At 49.0% G+C, this 14202-nt stretch overlaps 1 protein-coding gene and 1 long non-coding RNA gene across 4 annotated transcripts in view; one reads left to right on the top strand and one right to left on the bottom strand.

Moving 5' to 3' along the window:
- Positions 1–3207, bottom strand: part of LOC119717734 (uncharacterized) — an 89697-nt gene extending 86490 nt beyond the window's left edge. Inside the window, exon 1 of one of the 3 annotated variants that reach the window (XR_011811350.1) lies at positions 2934–3207. This is a non-coding gene — a long non-coding RNA (uncharacterized lncRNA). The remainder of the gene's footprint in view (positions 1–2933) is intronic. The other 2 variants (XR_005267863.2, XR_005267864.2) reach the window with 2 other exon arrangements.
- Positions 3208–3210: 3 nt separating this feature from the next.
- SLITRK3 (SLIT and NTRK like family member 3) lies at positions 3211–8784 on the top strand. The gene is made up of 2 exons (XM_038183767.2): positions 3211–4057; positions 4166–8784. Exon 2 carries the CDS (start codon positions 5725–5727, stop codon positions 8518–8520), a length of 2796 nt encoding a protein of 931 aa, XP_038039695.1. The 5' UTR covers positions 3211–4057; positions 4166–5724; the 3' UTR covers positions 8521–8784.
- Positions 8785–14202: the final 5418 nt, after the last annotated feature.

Genomic DNA, 14202 nt, shown 5'->3' with positions numbered 1-14202 from the left:
GGATGAGAGGTTGTAATTCTCTCCAAAAAAAATGGGATTCTATCATGCAGATTTCAACAGAAATGTTCTCATCCAAGCCAGGACTGTAGGTAAATTCCAACGGTAATTTTGTTTCCCTTTCGGTTTGATAAATGAACTAAGTAGTAGAGAGGGAAAAGAAGAAGCTAAGCCTCATGAACTGTTTCACTGACTGGTATGCAGAGAAGATCTTCTGTTTGGATTTTCCTCTATCACCTTTTTGAAAGACACTAAAGTTGCTCGGTTTAAGCAATATATAATATAGAAAAACAAGAACTTTTGCAAGGTTCTTTAAAAAAAAAAAAAAGAAAGAAAAAAGAAAGAGAAAAAGAAAGAAAGAAAGAAAGAAAGAAAGAAAGAAAGAAAGAAAGAAAGAAAGAAAGAAAGAAAGAAAGAAAGAAAGAAAGAAAGAAAGAAAGAAAAAAGAAAGAAAGAAGGAAAAGAGGGAAGATCTCAATTTTAAATACATTTATCTTGACACACCAGACAAATGGAGTCTCATGAGGACACAAGGGGGATCTCCAGACCAGGGAAGGAATTTTAAGGCTTTGCCAGGCTTGAACATCAGGCAGATGAGTGGTGTTATCTGAAGTCTGTCCCTTCAGCCTCTGCAGCCACGAATATTTCCACCCAGGACCACTCTCTGCACCACATTTTCCCCAACCCATCTGACTTTCCGGCCTTCCCTCCTGGCTCAAGTATGCAATGTAGGTCCCCAGAGGCAGGGGCTGGCTCTGCCCCATGGGAAGCTCCCTGCAGCCAAGGGTCAGCCCTCCCAGAACACCCTACTTGCTGAAACAAGTGCATGAGGCTTAGATTAAGCAGCACAGCAGCCTGCTGGTGTCTCACAGCTCTGCTCCTGGGCCCAGGCTCCAACACATCCCCCTGCCCAGGGGATTTGAAGCCCAGTCATGGCTATGCAGGCTTCTCTGAGCCCCTAGGCAGAACCACAGCCAGAGCCCAGGCACTGCCTGTCCCTAAATCCTCACAGCACTCAGATCCAGAACCTCTAAACTGCTCCCGGGCTTTAGCAAAATATAGAGAGCCAGAAAGCAGCTCCCATCTATAATAATTACAATAGAGTTTCCCTCGTCCTTGCACTATTTATTGCTTTCACCCTTACCATAGATTGCTCGAGACAGAAGAGGCTATTAAAGATCAGAATATTTCTTTCTGGACGGGCTGAGCTTTGGTAGAAAACTCCCTCCTTCTCTCAAACATTGCCACTTCTATTAGAAAAGGAATGAGTTGGTTTACACTGCGGATTGAATGAAGCATTAAATGACTGCGTTACAATGACTGCAGTGGGGGGAATGGTCGCCTCCAGTGGAAATGTAATGCTGTAATGATACGTTCGTAAAGGCACAATAATTGTTCAAGTATCCTTGTCTAATTTGTCACAAAAAGTTGTCCGGGGTTTTTCTCTCCCTTATTTTATTTATTTATTTATTTTGCAAGCCGTCAGGAGGAAAAGGTACATTCAGTAATCACAACGAAGGCTGGGAAGAGGCAAACGGGAGGGCACCTGCCAGCCCTTCACCTGGCTGACACTCATCTCCCCTGACTCCACGGCTCCAGGATGGGTTTTGGCAAGGAAATAGCTCGCTTGCCAATACTAATTATTATTATTAATAACCGAGTGACGTCCCAGTCTCGGTTGCATCAGCCCGCCGTACCCTGAGCCGGAGCTGCTGCCAATCTGCCGAGCCTGCTCCCAGCAGCTGGTGGCAGCAAAAAGAGCCGAGGCTGCGAGCTGCTTTGGGGCGGGGGGCGGCCAGGGCGATTGCTGACGATGGGATGGGGGGGGGACACACCAGGAGACACGGGATTTTCAGGCCGAGCAACGCCGGGAAGGGCCAGCACCTCTGGGCGAGCTCCCAGATCCCAGCTCCTGCTCCTCCCTCCACACACCCGCAGGGAGCATCGCAGTGCCGGGAGGGGGGGGGATGCCCCTCCTGCGGCCCCGAGGGTGTCCCGGGGGGGTTAGGGGGAGCTGCTCACATGCGGGGACAGCCGGGCACAAGGCAGGGGTACATCCCCTCAGCACCCTCTGGTTTGCATGCACGGGGCCAGCCCTCGCAGCCCCCCCGGCGCCCCCCCCCCGTCCTCCCATCGCCGGCCCAGCGGCGAAACTTGCAGGCAGCATCCCCGACGTGGGGGGAGGACGAGCCCCTTTCGGTGGCATTTTGGGAAAGTTGCGGGGTAGCGGCAGCGCAAGGTCCCCAAACACGGCGAGGAGCAAAGGGGCGTGCTGGAGGGGGGGGGGGGACACAGGTCGTCTCTCACGGCTCTGAGTTGCTGCTGGAGGCCCTCTGCGAGCTCGGCACAAGCCCAAGCCGCTACGATTTGCCCTTTCTCCCTTCCCGCCTCCCCCCCCAACCATTTTATTCCAAAGGGGGTGCCAGGTGCGTGCCGCCCGCCTCGGCGGGGGGATGATGCTGCGCTTTAATTAGGAGGGTGCGGAGCGCCCATGTTGCACCGCTGAAGGAGAGCTCGGGAGCCTGCGGAGCATGGGGCCCGGCCGCGGAGGTAGCGCCCCTGCCCGCGGAGAGAGCCAGGAGGAGGCGGCGGCCCCCCCGGGCGCTTCCCCGGGCCCCGGCAGCTTCGCCCGTCAACTTTGTGCTGCCGAGCAGCGGTTGCAGTTAAGTCTCCTCCCGGCCGAGCTACCCCGGGGAAAAGGGGATTTGGGGTTGGGGGGAACCGGAGCCTGCCCGAGGATGGGGATGCGCGGCTGCGGACGGCCGCGGAGGCAACGCGGGGCTGGGACCCTGCCCTGCCCGCAGGTGGGATGCGCCCCTGGGAGGGGGGGTCCTCGCTTTCCAACTTTCAGCCGCGGGGAAACCCGCGCAAGCTGCGCGCCCCTCCGCGCATTCTCCGCGGACCGCTCCCCCCCAACCTCCCCGCAGCCCCGTTACCTTCCTGCGGCTCCCTCCTCCGCGGGCGCGGCCGCCCTCCGCCTCCGCGCAAACTCCGCGGCGGCGGAGGGAGGATGCGAAAGGCTCCGGGTGTCCTCCCCGAGGCTTTGGGGCTTTGCCTCCTGGCCGGGAGGGAGGAGGAGGCTGCTTGATCCCGGAGAGGTTGCGAGGCTCGGGCGAGGCTCGGCACCGGCACGGCCCGGAGGGGGCGCGGTGCGGGGAGCCGGGAACCCGGGACGCGGGGACCCCGGGACACCCGGACCCGCTGCTGCAAGGCTGCAAGGCTGGAGCTTGCAGTCAGGGCATCTCTGATTCCCTCCAGAGTTGGATTTTTTTTTGTTAGAAGAGGTGGTGGGGGAGGGATGCGAATTGTGACCCATCCCGGCGGCTTTTTCCTCTCTGCTTCTTCTTGCCTTTTTTTTTTTTTTTTTTTTCCTCCCCCATCTGCTCGTTTCCCACTTCCCTTCCTCTCCGCCAACCAGCCCCCTCCTTCCCTCTCTAAAAAAAAAAAAAAAAAAAAAATTAAATAAAAAAGGCAGGGAAAAAAAAAATGTATAGTCAGGGCTTCCCAAATGCGCGCCCCCGACCTGGTGCCAAGCGCGCCCCCTTCATTTGTTCCCCTTCTTGAAGCTCATTTTCATGACGTGGAAAAGCCTGATCCAGGGCAACAACAGCACCACACACACACACACACACAGGGAGCAGGAGAGAAGCCCGAGATCCTCCGCCGCGCCCCAGCCCTCCCGCTCCGCGCTGCCGGTGCCCGGAGAAGGCGGCGGCGGCGGCGCTGGAGCCTGCAGCAGCCCCTCTCCTCCCTCCTCCATTGAGTGTGCCAAACAGCAGCTCTGCATCCTAAAGAAGATCATTGAGGGGCTCATTGCATTCCCAGCACGTCTCAGCCTTGCTTCTTTTTTTTTTTTTTTTTTTTTTTTTTTTTTTCCCTTTTGCCTCAGCTTCAGCAGGAGTAGAGAGAGAGGGAGAGAGACAGAGAGGGAGAGACAGAGAAACCAGCAATCTTTAAACTCGAGCTTTTTTTCCCCCTTCCCCCTTTCTTTTTTTTTTCCTTTTTTTTTTTTTTTTTTTTTTTTTTTGGAACGATGTGCTAAAATCTCTCCTGCAAACCGGTAAGTACAAGCTTTCTGGATCCTTTTGTTTCCACGTAGGGTCAAAGACACCCCCTCTCCCCAAAAGAAGATATAATAACCCTCTTTATTTATTTTTTTTTATTACAGCCCTTGCAGAAGAGAAAGAACTTAAGTGGCTAATATTTTGCAAAGGAGACAGAGAGACTGATACTGCAATATAGCTCTCATCTCTCTCCCTTCTTCCCAATTAGATGCTGGCTTTAATTGCAGGGGGTATTTCTCTTTTCATGCTTTCAACCATCTCTTTCCCACAGGGGAGGGTTTCATTCGCAAGTTGATCATAAGGATTTCTTTTCGTTTCGCATTTCTCTCCCCTAAATGCATCTTTCTGCTCTTAAGTTTGTGGATGGGGGTCAAAATTTTCCAGTTCTTACGCGTGGAAGGGAAAAAGGACCTTTTCTATTGAGAGATTAAGACCGAAAGCAATGATCGCTCCGAATAATTCTAATGGGCTTTTCAGTGATTCAAGGAAGGCTGCATCACCACCGTTATTATTACCATCCTTAGCATTTCTCTATGCCCATACATTTGAAATATCTGGTGAAAGGAAGGGTGAAACCATATGTTGAAGGAGCTGCATCTCATTAGTACAGTATTATTTTCATCTGATAGGAGAAGAACCGTGTCTTCATTCGGAAACGTATATAGTAGGATAGATAATTTATCGGCTGGTAAGTGTCAAGGCATTTTTTCTTCCACTTTCAGCTTTTTAACTGGGTCTCCTGCTTGGTCCTGGGGGCGCAGAATACCCTAATCCAAGGCAGGCTGAGCGTTTCAATCCTAGGTGCCTCTTTAGCTGTCACTTCCCTTTAGATCTGCTGATCGCATGGGCATGTGCTTTAGAAAGATTAATCATCTCTAAATGCTTTAATCAGCTAAAATGACTAATATGTGGTATGTATTTATCTGATAATATACCCATTGCATTAATTCATCTGTGTGTTTGAAAGGGGAATGTTTTCTTTTAAATTAGGATTGTTAACCATTTACTGTTTTAAAGACGTTGTGGTGGCTTCTGAAGGGAACTGTTTTCTCAGGGACATTAGCAAACCTTGCACATTCCTTTGAACTTACATATGGAATAATATTGAGCTGGCAGGGAGAGAGATTCAAGGACTGAAATTCAATAACTTTGGGAGTTTGCATGTATAAAAGATGTAGTGTGACACTGGAGAAATCTGCCCACTGCTACGAGATTTTCCCCTTGTAGTTGACATAGGCTACGATGGCAATAAAGCCAAAACTGCAAACAAGTATGAAATACACGCAGTTCTGAATGCTGGTCCTATGGCGGAAAACACGCAAAGACGCAACACGTTCTGCCTGTGTGCTCCTATCGTTGTATGGTCTGCATGTGCTGTCCTCTTTATAGGTGGCATTTACCAAAAGGGGGGGCGGAGGGAGATGAGGGAGGCTGATATCGCGTGATTAAACCTTTTAACATCTCTTAAGTATAAATCAGGGCAAGGCTCACACACCCAACAGCTCTAGAGTTTGTTGTGAACGTCTACCCAACAATTGCTGAACTTTCCAGGAGTCTAACACAAGTCTAGCAGGTAGGGGCTTGGTAAAAGGAGTGGGGCAGGAGAGAAATACTGAAAATCTGCATTTTTTTTTTCCCATTGCAGTTTTGTAAACGTCAACAAATGATGAAACCTTCCTCGGCAGAGACGCTTCATAAAGGAAGGATGTTGTGGATAATTCTTCTAAGCACAATTGCTCTAGCATGGACTACACCAATTCCCTTGATAGAGGACTCGGAGGAACTTGATGAGCCCTGCTTTGATCCATGTTACTGTGAAGTGAAGGAGAGCATTTTCCATATACATTGCGACAACAAAGGATTTATAAATATTAGTCAGATAACAGAGTCATGGTCGAGACCTTTTAAACTTTATCTGCAGCGGAATTCCATGAGGAAATTGTACACCAACAGTTTTCTTCATTTGAACAATGCTGTGTCTATTAACCTTGGAAACAATGCACTGCAGGACATTCAGACGGGGGCTTTTAATGGGCTCCGAGTTCTAAAGAGGTTGTATTTGCACGAAAACAAATTGGACATTTTCAGAAACGACACTTTCCTGGGTTTGGAAAGTCTGGAATATCTGCAGGCAGATTACAATGTCATTAAGCGGATTGAAAGTGGGGCATTTCGAAACCTAAGTAAATTGAGGGTCCTTATCCTAAATGACAATCTGATCCCCATGCTTCCCACCAACCTATTTAAGTCTGTGTCCTTAACCCACTTGGACTTGCGTGGGAACAGGTTAAAAGTCCTTTCATACCGCGGGATGTTGGACCATATTGGCAGGAGCCTGATGGAGATTCAGCTGGAGGAGAACCCGTGGAACTGTACGTGTGAGATCGTGCAGCTGAAGAGCTGGCTGGAGCGCATTCCCTACACTGCCCTGGTGGGGGACATCACCTGCGAGACCCCCTTCCACTTCCATGGGAAGGACCTGAGGGAAATCAAAAGAAGTAAGCTCTGCCCCATGCTGTCCGACTCCGAGGTGGAAGCCAGCCTGGGCATCCCTCAGCTGTCGTCCAGCAAGGAGAACGCGTGGCCTACGAAGCCGTCCTCCATGCTGTCCTCCTTCCATTTCACCGCTTCCTCAGTTGAGTACAAAACATCCAACAAACAGCCCAAGCCCACCAAGCAGCCCAGGGCACCCCGGCCTCCCCCAACCCCCCGCGGCCTGTACCCCGGGCCTAACCAGCCACCCGTGGCTGCCTACCAGACCAGGCCCCCGATCCCTATCATCTGCCCCACCGGCTGCTCCTGCAGTTTGCACATCAATGACCTGGGCCTGACGGTCAACTGCAAGGAGCGAGGGTTTCACAACATCTCTGAGCTCCTGCCCAGGCCCCTGAATGCCAAGAAGCTGTACCTGAGCGGGAATTTGATCCAGAAAATCTACCGCTCCGATTTCTGGAATTTTTCCTCTTTGGATCTCTTGCACTTGGGGAACAACCGCATCTCCTACGTGCAGGATGGGGCCTTTATCAACCTGCCCAATCTCAAGAGCCTCTACCTGAACGGCAATGACATCGAGCGGCTCACCCCGGGCATGTTCCGGGGCCTGCAGAGTTTGCATTACCTGTACTTCGAGTACAACCTGATCAGGGAAATCCAGCCGGCGGCCTTCAGCCTCATGCCCAACCTGAAGCTGCTCTTCCTCAACGACAACCTGCTCCGCACCTTGCCCACCGACGCCTTCGCCGGCACTTCGCTGGCCCGCCTCAACCTGCGCAACAACCACTTCTTGGCGCTGCCGGTGGCCGGGGTGCTGGAGCACCTGCACGCCATCGTGCAGATCGACCTGAAGCTCAACCCCTGGGACTGCACCTGCGACCTGGTGCCCCTCAAGCAGTGGCTGGAGGCGCTCAGCTCGGTCAGCGTGGTGGGCGACGTGCTGTGCGCCAGCCCCGAGCGCTTGGCTCGCCGCGACCTGCGCTCCCTGGAGCTGGGGGCGCTCTGCCCCGCCGCTCTGCGCCCCCCCGCCGCTGCCGCCGCTGCCGCCGCCTCGCCCCCGGCCGCCGCCGCCCCCCCGCCGCCCTCCGCCACCGGCGCGGCCGCCTATGAGCTGCCGCCGCCCGCCGCCGCCGTGCCGCTCTCCGTGCTCATCCTCAGCCTGCTGGTCCTCTTCTTCTCGGCCGTGCTGCTGGCCGCCGGGCTCTTCGCTTTCGTGCTGAGGAGGCGCCGGAGGAAGCGGCCGTTCCGCGGGCCCCGGGCGGAGGCGGCGGAGCTGGGCGGCCCGGGGGGCTTCCAGGAGGGCGGCGGCGGGGAGCGCTCCCCGGAGAAGGCGCCCCCGGCGGGTCACGTCTACGACTACATCCCGCACCCGGTGACCCAGATGTGCAACAACCCCATCTACAAGCCGCGGGAGGAGGACGAGGAGGACGAGGCGGCGGCGGGGGGCGGCGGGGGGGAGGCGGCCGAGCTGCTGCGGGGCGCCGGAGAGCGCTTCGCCGCCGCGCCCCCCGGCCCGGAGCCGAGCACCAACTACCGCACCTTGCTGGAGAAGGAGCAGGAGTGGAGCCTGGCCGTGTCCAGCTCGCAGCTGAACACCATCGTGGCCGCCCACCCGCAGCATCCCGCGGGCGGAGGGCTGGCGGCGGGCGCCGGGGGGTCGGGGGCGGCGGCGGCGGCGGGAGGAGCCCCCCGGGACCGCGACCGCCCGCCCCCCTGCGCCGTGGGCTTCGTGGACTGCCTGTACGGCACCGTGCCCAAGCTGAAGGAACTGCACGTGCACCCCCCTGGCATGCAATACCCGGACCTCCAGCAGGACGCCAGGCTCAAAGAAACCCTTCTCTTCGCGGCCGGCAAGGGCTTCTCAGAGCACCAAACCCCCACAAGCGAATACCTCGAGTTAAGGGCCAAACTCCAAACCAAGCCGGATTACCTCGAAGTCCTGGAGAAGACCACGTACCGGTTCTGACCGCCGCCCCGCCGCCCGCCCGGCACCACCGCATGCGAGGAGAGGCTCCAGCTGTGCGCTCTGCCCGCCAGCTGTGCGCGCTGCGGGCAGGGCCGGCCTCAGAGCAGTAATCGACGAAGTGCCTTCGCAGACTTTTGCCAGCAGATGTTAATCAATCATTATTTTTTATACTGAAACTGAGACTTTGACTGTGCCATGTCTAAGGTATATTATTATTATTATTATTATTATCGGGGATCTTTGTATTGATCCTGATTAAGTAAATTCCATGTGTGTCTTTCTTTTTTTTTTATTCATTTTTATTTTATTTTTTATTTTTATTTTTTATTTTTTTCCGTTGCAGTAAACTTCCTCTATATTTTCCCTTGGAGGGGAGGGGAGGGAAGATGGCATTTTGTGGCTTGCTTTCTTCTTGCCCATCATGGCACAGATTCTGTACATTTATTTAAAAAAAAAAAAAATGCAAAGAAGCAAACGAGAGAGGTTTGCTGCATGCCTGGAAACTGCAAGAGGGAAGGGAGGGGAGGGTCTTGCTCGAATGTCTCACTCTTGTCTCTCTCCCTCCCTCGCACGCACATGCACCCACCCGCACCCCCGCCACCCCGCGGCAGCCCGGCCCCTCCGCGCAGTGCCCGCTGCTGCGCAGGGAATCCCAGGCGCCGGGGGAAGCCACCCGGAGCCGAGCAGCCCAAAGGATGTAACCACGTGGCGCACACACCTAGGGGATGCTCAGTGACACTTCATCATGACGCCATGGTTTTTTGGAGGACATCCGCACTTTCCTAAATAAAAGCAACATGCAAATATACAGGAAAAAAAAAAAAGGATAAAAAAAAAAGCTACTGGGCACCCGTCACTAACAGCTTTGTAGGAAGCACTTTTAATGTTTTCTCGCATACACACATACATGCACACACACACGCACACACACGAGAGGTACAACAATGTGCATATATTTATTCTGTAATTTCAAGTGAATATAAATTGTAAAGGTAATGTTTAATCATTGTACAGTGATGCGTCTGGTATAGCTTTCCTAATAAAAAGTTTTGAAAAAACATGCATATATATATATATATATCCACATATATATATATATAGGAATACAAAGCTTGAACCTTAAACGTCAGCTTCCCCCTACTGAGATTTCCTTCTCCCACCTTAACCTTGAAAGCTATTTTATTAATAACAGTTCGATGCACTGTGATGTTAACAGAAAAAAAAACGAACAACCTGTACAGCTTCTCTTGCCAAGATACCACCTGAGACTTTTACAAATCCGATTTGCAATCCGTATTCCCACGCCGCACTGTATTTTCGGCAGTTCCCTTGCATCTCAAAATAGTGCCCTCTCGCAGGGGCACTGCTGGGGCTCCTTCTAAATGTGAAGCGAGCAGTCAAAGGAGGATGGGAGCGGGCATTAAAGCGCTTTTGAATTTTGGAAAAAATAGCTGAAGGTCTCTGGGAAAGGATGCCTAAAGCTCCATCACCTCCCCGCGGCCGGGGGTCTGTCTGCCCCGGCGCAGCCGTTTGTTTGCTCCGCGCTGGAACCGGAGTGTGACCAAAAGAAAGGGAGAGAAGGTCCCGGTGGTATCTTGGCCTCGGTCCCCGGGGCCGGTCAGGCGGCAGCGGCGGCTCCGCTCCTCATCCTCCGCCAGGTGGCGCCGCAGCCCCAGCGCTGCCCGCCCGGCCCCGGCCCCGCCGAGCGCAGCCCCCGGGGCCCTAAACCGGAGCCCCCGGGGGTCTTACACCGGGGCCGGGGGGACTGCGGGGGGGGGGGGGGGGGACGACAGCCCACTGCCGGCATCCTCCGTCTCTGAGAACTGTCCTGAAGGTCTTCAGATATAGAGTTTTATAGCGAAATATCGAATATATATCTATAGGTATCGTTTGTCTTAATGGAGCAGCAGGAATGATAATTTATCCATAATAATAAATAATTTATATTTGTAATTTTTTTCACCCCCATCTGCGTTAAAAAGCTTTCCCCCTTAGGACATTTTTTCTGGTTGCTGTTGAGGGGACTAGGTTTTGCCACCTGCCTGGTGCGGGGCAGAAGTGAGTAGTGTCACATCACACCCAGCTGTCCCTCCGGCCTGGTGGGAACAGCTTTGTTCCACCCAGCACAACGCATTTACTGGAGATAAAACCATGAATGCTTGTTTTCACCCCAGTTGTCCCCTTTATAGATTCATCAAGTATGCTTATTGCAGGCTTTTTGGTCTATCTGTCTTGGAGAGGCAGCTGGGTGTGACAGCAGTGTCCCAAGCCCTGGGAGTAGCTGTATGCGCTTTGGAGAGGCAGCTCCAAATGTCTGTAAATCTATCATTGGCTCCATGGCTTTGCTAAAGAAATGTTATACATTTGAAGTTCTCAAATTCCTCTACTGAGCTGATAGTGTTTTATTATTGCTGCAATTCAGCTCTAGTCTGTTGGGCATGGGGTTCTCTTTTCTTTCTCTTTTTTTTTTTTTAATTTATTTTTATTTGTTTTTATTTCTTTGTTGTTGTTGTTGTTGTTGCCATTGTTTTGGTTTTGTGTGTATGTGGTTGTTTTTTCTTTTTTTTTCTTTTTTTTTTTCTTTTTTATTTTTTTTAAGGGACAGTGGGAGAGCATGGTCCTATTAAAAATAAACATCAAAGTGCAAAGGCCAGATCTTTCTTATGATAATCATTATAATATGATAATCAGAATTGCATTGATAAGCGTACATGCAAGTAACACGTGGAGCTATACAAACCAGGTTAAAGTACAACCCCTAGTGAGAGTGGTGCTGTGTACATTTGGCAATGTCATCAAACCCTAAGTGTTCATACTTGTATCCAAATATAGTAAAGCCAGTTGAAAATAATGTTTATATTTTAATTAAACTGCAGAAAGGCAAGAGAATTTCAACATAACTATAGGTAGCAATCTCACCTGTGAATGGTGAGAAATCTATTTATTCAGTGGAAATAAATTTGTTCTATGAGAATGGAATTTTGTATTAAAAGAGATAATTTTTGGCTTACACTGAGTTATTTTTCTTTCCTTGTGTAGGAAACTTCCTTTTCCTTGTGTACTGGGAATTCACTGGAATCATTTGGGGATAGTTGCCTCTGGAAATATTGACAATACTTAACTGTGATAGTTAATGTATATTATGATGACTTCTATTTTGCTATTTCATTGTGTTGAGATGAGGCTGAGTGGGTGGTAGCATTACTTTCCACTGCAGGAAACAAAAGTGGATCCATCATCTCTGATCTGTGATGGGTGACTATTTACATGCTGTGACCTGGGTCGCTCCTAATTAATAGGGATTATTCTCTTAATCAGCAGTATTCTTGATAGCATTAATAATATTGGGAAGGAACCAAATAAAGTCAATGATCCACATTCATATTGGAGCTGTTTGATGGGATAATATTTCAAATAAATAAATACATTTTTTTAGCTTATTTCATTATTGTATAAGTAGCTGGCATCAGCTTCAGCAGTTCAGCATGAGGCAGTGCTCAGAACCTTTGTGTAAATCTTTCACCATGTGCTTGGTTTATCCATTCATTGTTTATACTGAAATTCTTCCTACAGGTAGAAAAGAAACAAGTCCAGGTAAGTCCCAGTCCTAGCTGATAATGACTGCATACATGAGAATAGATACTGATGGTGCTTGGTACTCTTTTGTACTTCCCTGATATTGTCATAGATGCAAAAATAATATTTTACCTGGGTTAAACGATTTGCTTGAGGCTTGGACAATGCTTTATGGATCTCTGGGTTACATCAATAGTGATGTTAATTTTTATGGTATAAATAATAATCTGACTTCCAGAACACTTGTCATCTCTGAAAGTCTCACAGCACACCAGGAACTGGACTGCTGTAGTTGGGTGAATACTACAGAGAGGTTGTTTATTGTTAGATTCAGTGGATGCGAGTTAAGCTGTGGTAACTCAAGATGCTGTCAGAGACCTTTCCAGAAAAACAAAACAAAACAACAAAAAATAACGCTTTTGTGCATATCATCATGCTGATTTGGTTTTAAGCAAGAAATGTGCACTTATGGCCAACTTGTTTTCTCTGTTATAAACATTTAGAGCAACATGACATACAGGTCTCTACAAAATATCAGTATGCAATGTTCTACATTTCTGAAACACAAGTATGCGAGCAGCAACTCATGAGTGCTATGCTACTTCTACTTTAGTCATATTTCAAATGAAGTTGAACTGTTCACATGAACGACGTGTGATGAACTGGCTTTATGTATTACAGAAATGTTCACGTGAATAAGGTGTGCAGAATCTGGCCCTAAGTTTGGAAGTTCACTGGTTATCTATATTACTCAGCCCTAGAATATGACTTCTGGCAATGGTTCAGCCACTTAGATGCGAACTTGTTCCAGAACTGCACTTCTTCCAAAGGCATTTCCTTTTACAACATGGATTTACATACATTCAGAAATCAGACTGCTGCACATTGCATATTCCTGTTTTATGAGTTTTCTTAGACTTGGTTCTAAATCTGACTTCCTCATATCTGAGTTTCACAATGAATTTATTCATGGATTATACAATACAAAACAATTGTTTCCATGGGAGAAATAGGGAATAAATTTACCCAATATGTAGTTTCATAATTTCTTCATACTAACAACATCTCTTTGTACAAAATATGCTATTTTTAATACTTTATAAAGCTGATATGAGTGGGAATACATTTTTTTTCCCACCTCTTGAAAAAAGATTCTGTTTTAATCTGGCAAACACAGCTAAATCCCAATTCAAAGCCTGTTCCTCTTAGTGGAAGAAGTGGAATGTGCTTGGAACAAACTCTTGTGTGAGCACGGACTAAAGGCCAAATCCTGCTCTTGTTGAAGCCAGTTATGAAATATCACATTACCGCTCAGTTTTAGTCAACAGACTCGAATGAAGAGCAAAGCCACATCTCAGAAAATTGCAACCTATATTATGTGGATTCAAGTATATCAAGACAAGCTCTCCATGTTACTAGAAAAAGAATTTGTTACCATTCTAGTAAATTTCTTGATTGACCTCATTCACAAATTAACCAATCCGTAGCACTTTTTTATTCTAAAATAAGAGGATTTGCATGCACACAAATATCAGTGTGTCTCAGTAGATTCAAGAAATGTGGAAATTGGTAGAGTTTAGATCTAATGTCATAGGTAGCTATGTATTATAGTAACATACACCACGATTATTTATATAACAGTTGCAAATTATTTGGAAATATCTCATCAGTATTACCTTCTTTAAAAACAAGAATATTTACAGACACCAACGATTGTGTTTCATATTGTTTTTTTAAATGTCTTTTGTTTGATCCTTGTAGCTTCCCACTTCTTTTAAAATTCCATACTTCTATTTTTGTTTAGGATTTTTGGAGGAGGTTGGGGTTTACTGACAAACCCATTAGCTTCGGGTGCATCTGGTGATACATGATGCTCACCAGAGAGGTGCTGGGGTGAAACATTGTAGGTTATCTTTGATCACTGTGAAAGTATTTGGAAAGAGTCCCCTGTGGTGGGATTTTCTCTTTTAAAACTTTCAATATTGTGGTGGTTTTCAGAACACTGTCAGGTTGTTCATTTTTGTGGAAAAATGATGGGAGAAGACTCAAAGGAACCAAGCCACTTGCATTGCTATAGAAACTCCCTGTCTGGCAGTTGTACTGGGT

This window comes from Anas platyrhynchos, chromosome 9, assembly GCF_047663525.1.
Source record: "Anas platyrhynchos isolate ZD024472 breed Pekin duck chromosome 9, IASCAAS_PekinDuck_T2T, whole genome shotgun sequence".
Classification (NCBI taxonomy): domain Eukaryota; kingdom Metazoa; phylum Chordata; class Aves; order Anseriformes; family Anatidae; genus Anas; species Anas platyrhynchos.
The sequence above is the reverse complement of the archived record's forward strand: the minus strand, read 5'-3'. Positions and strand labels throughout refer to the sequence as shown.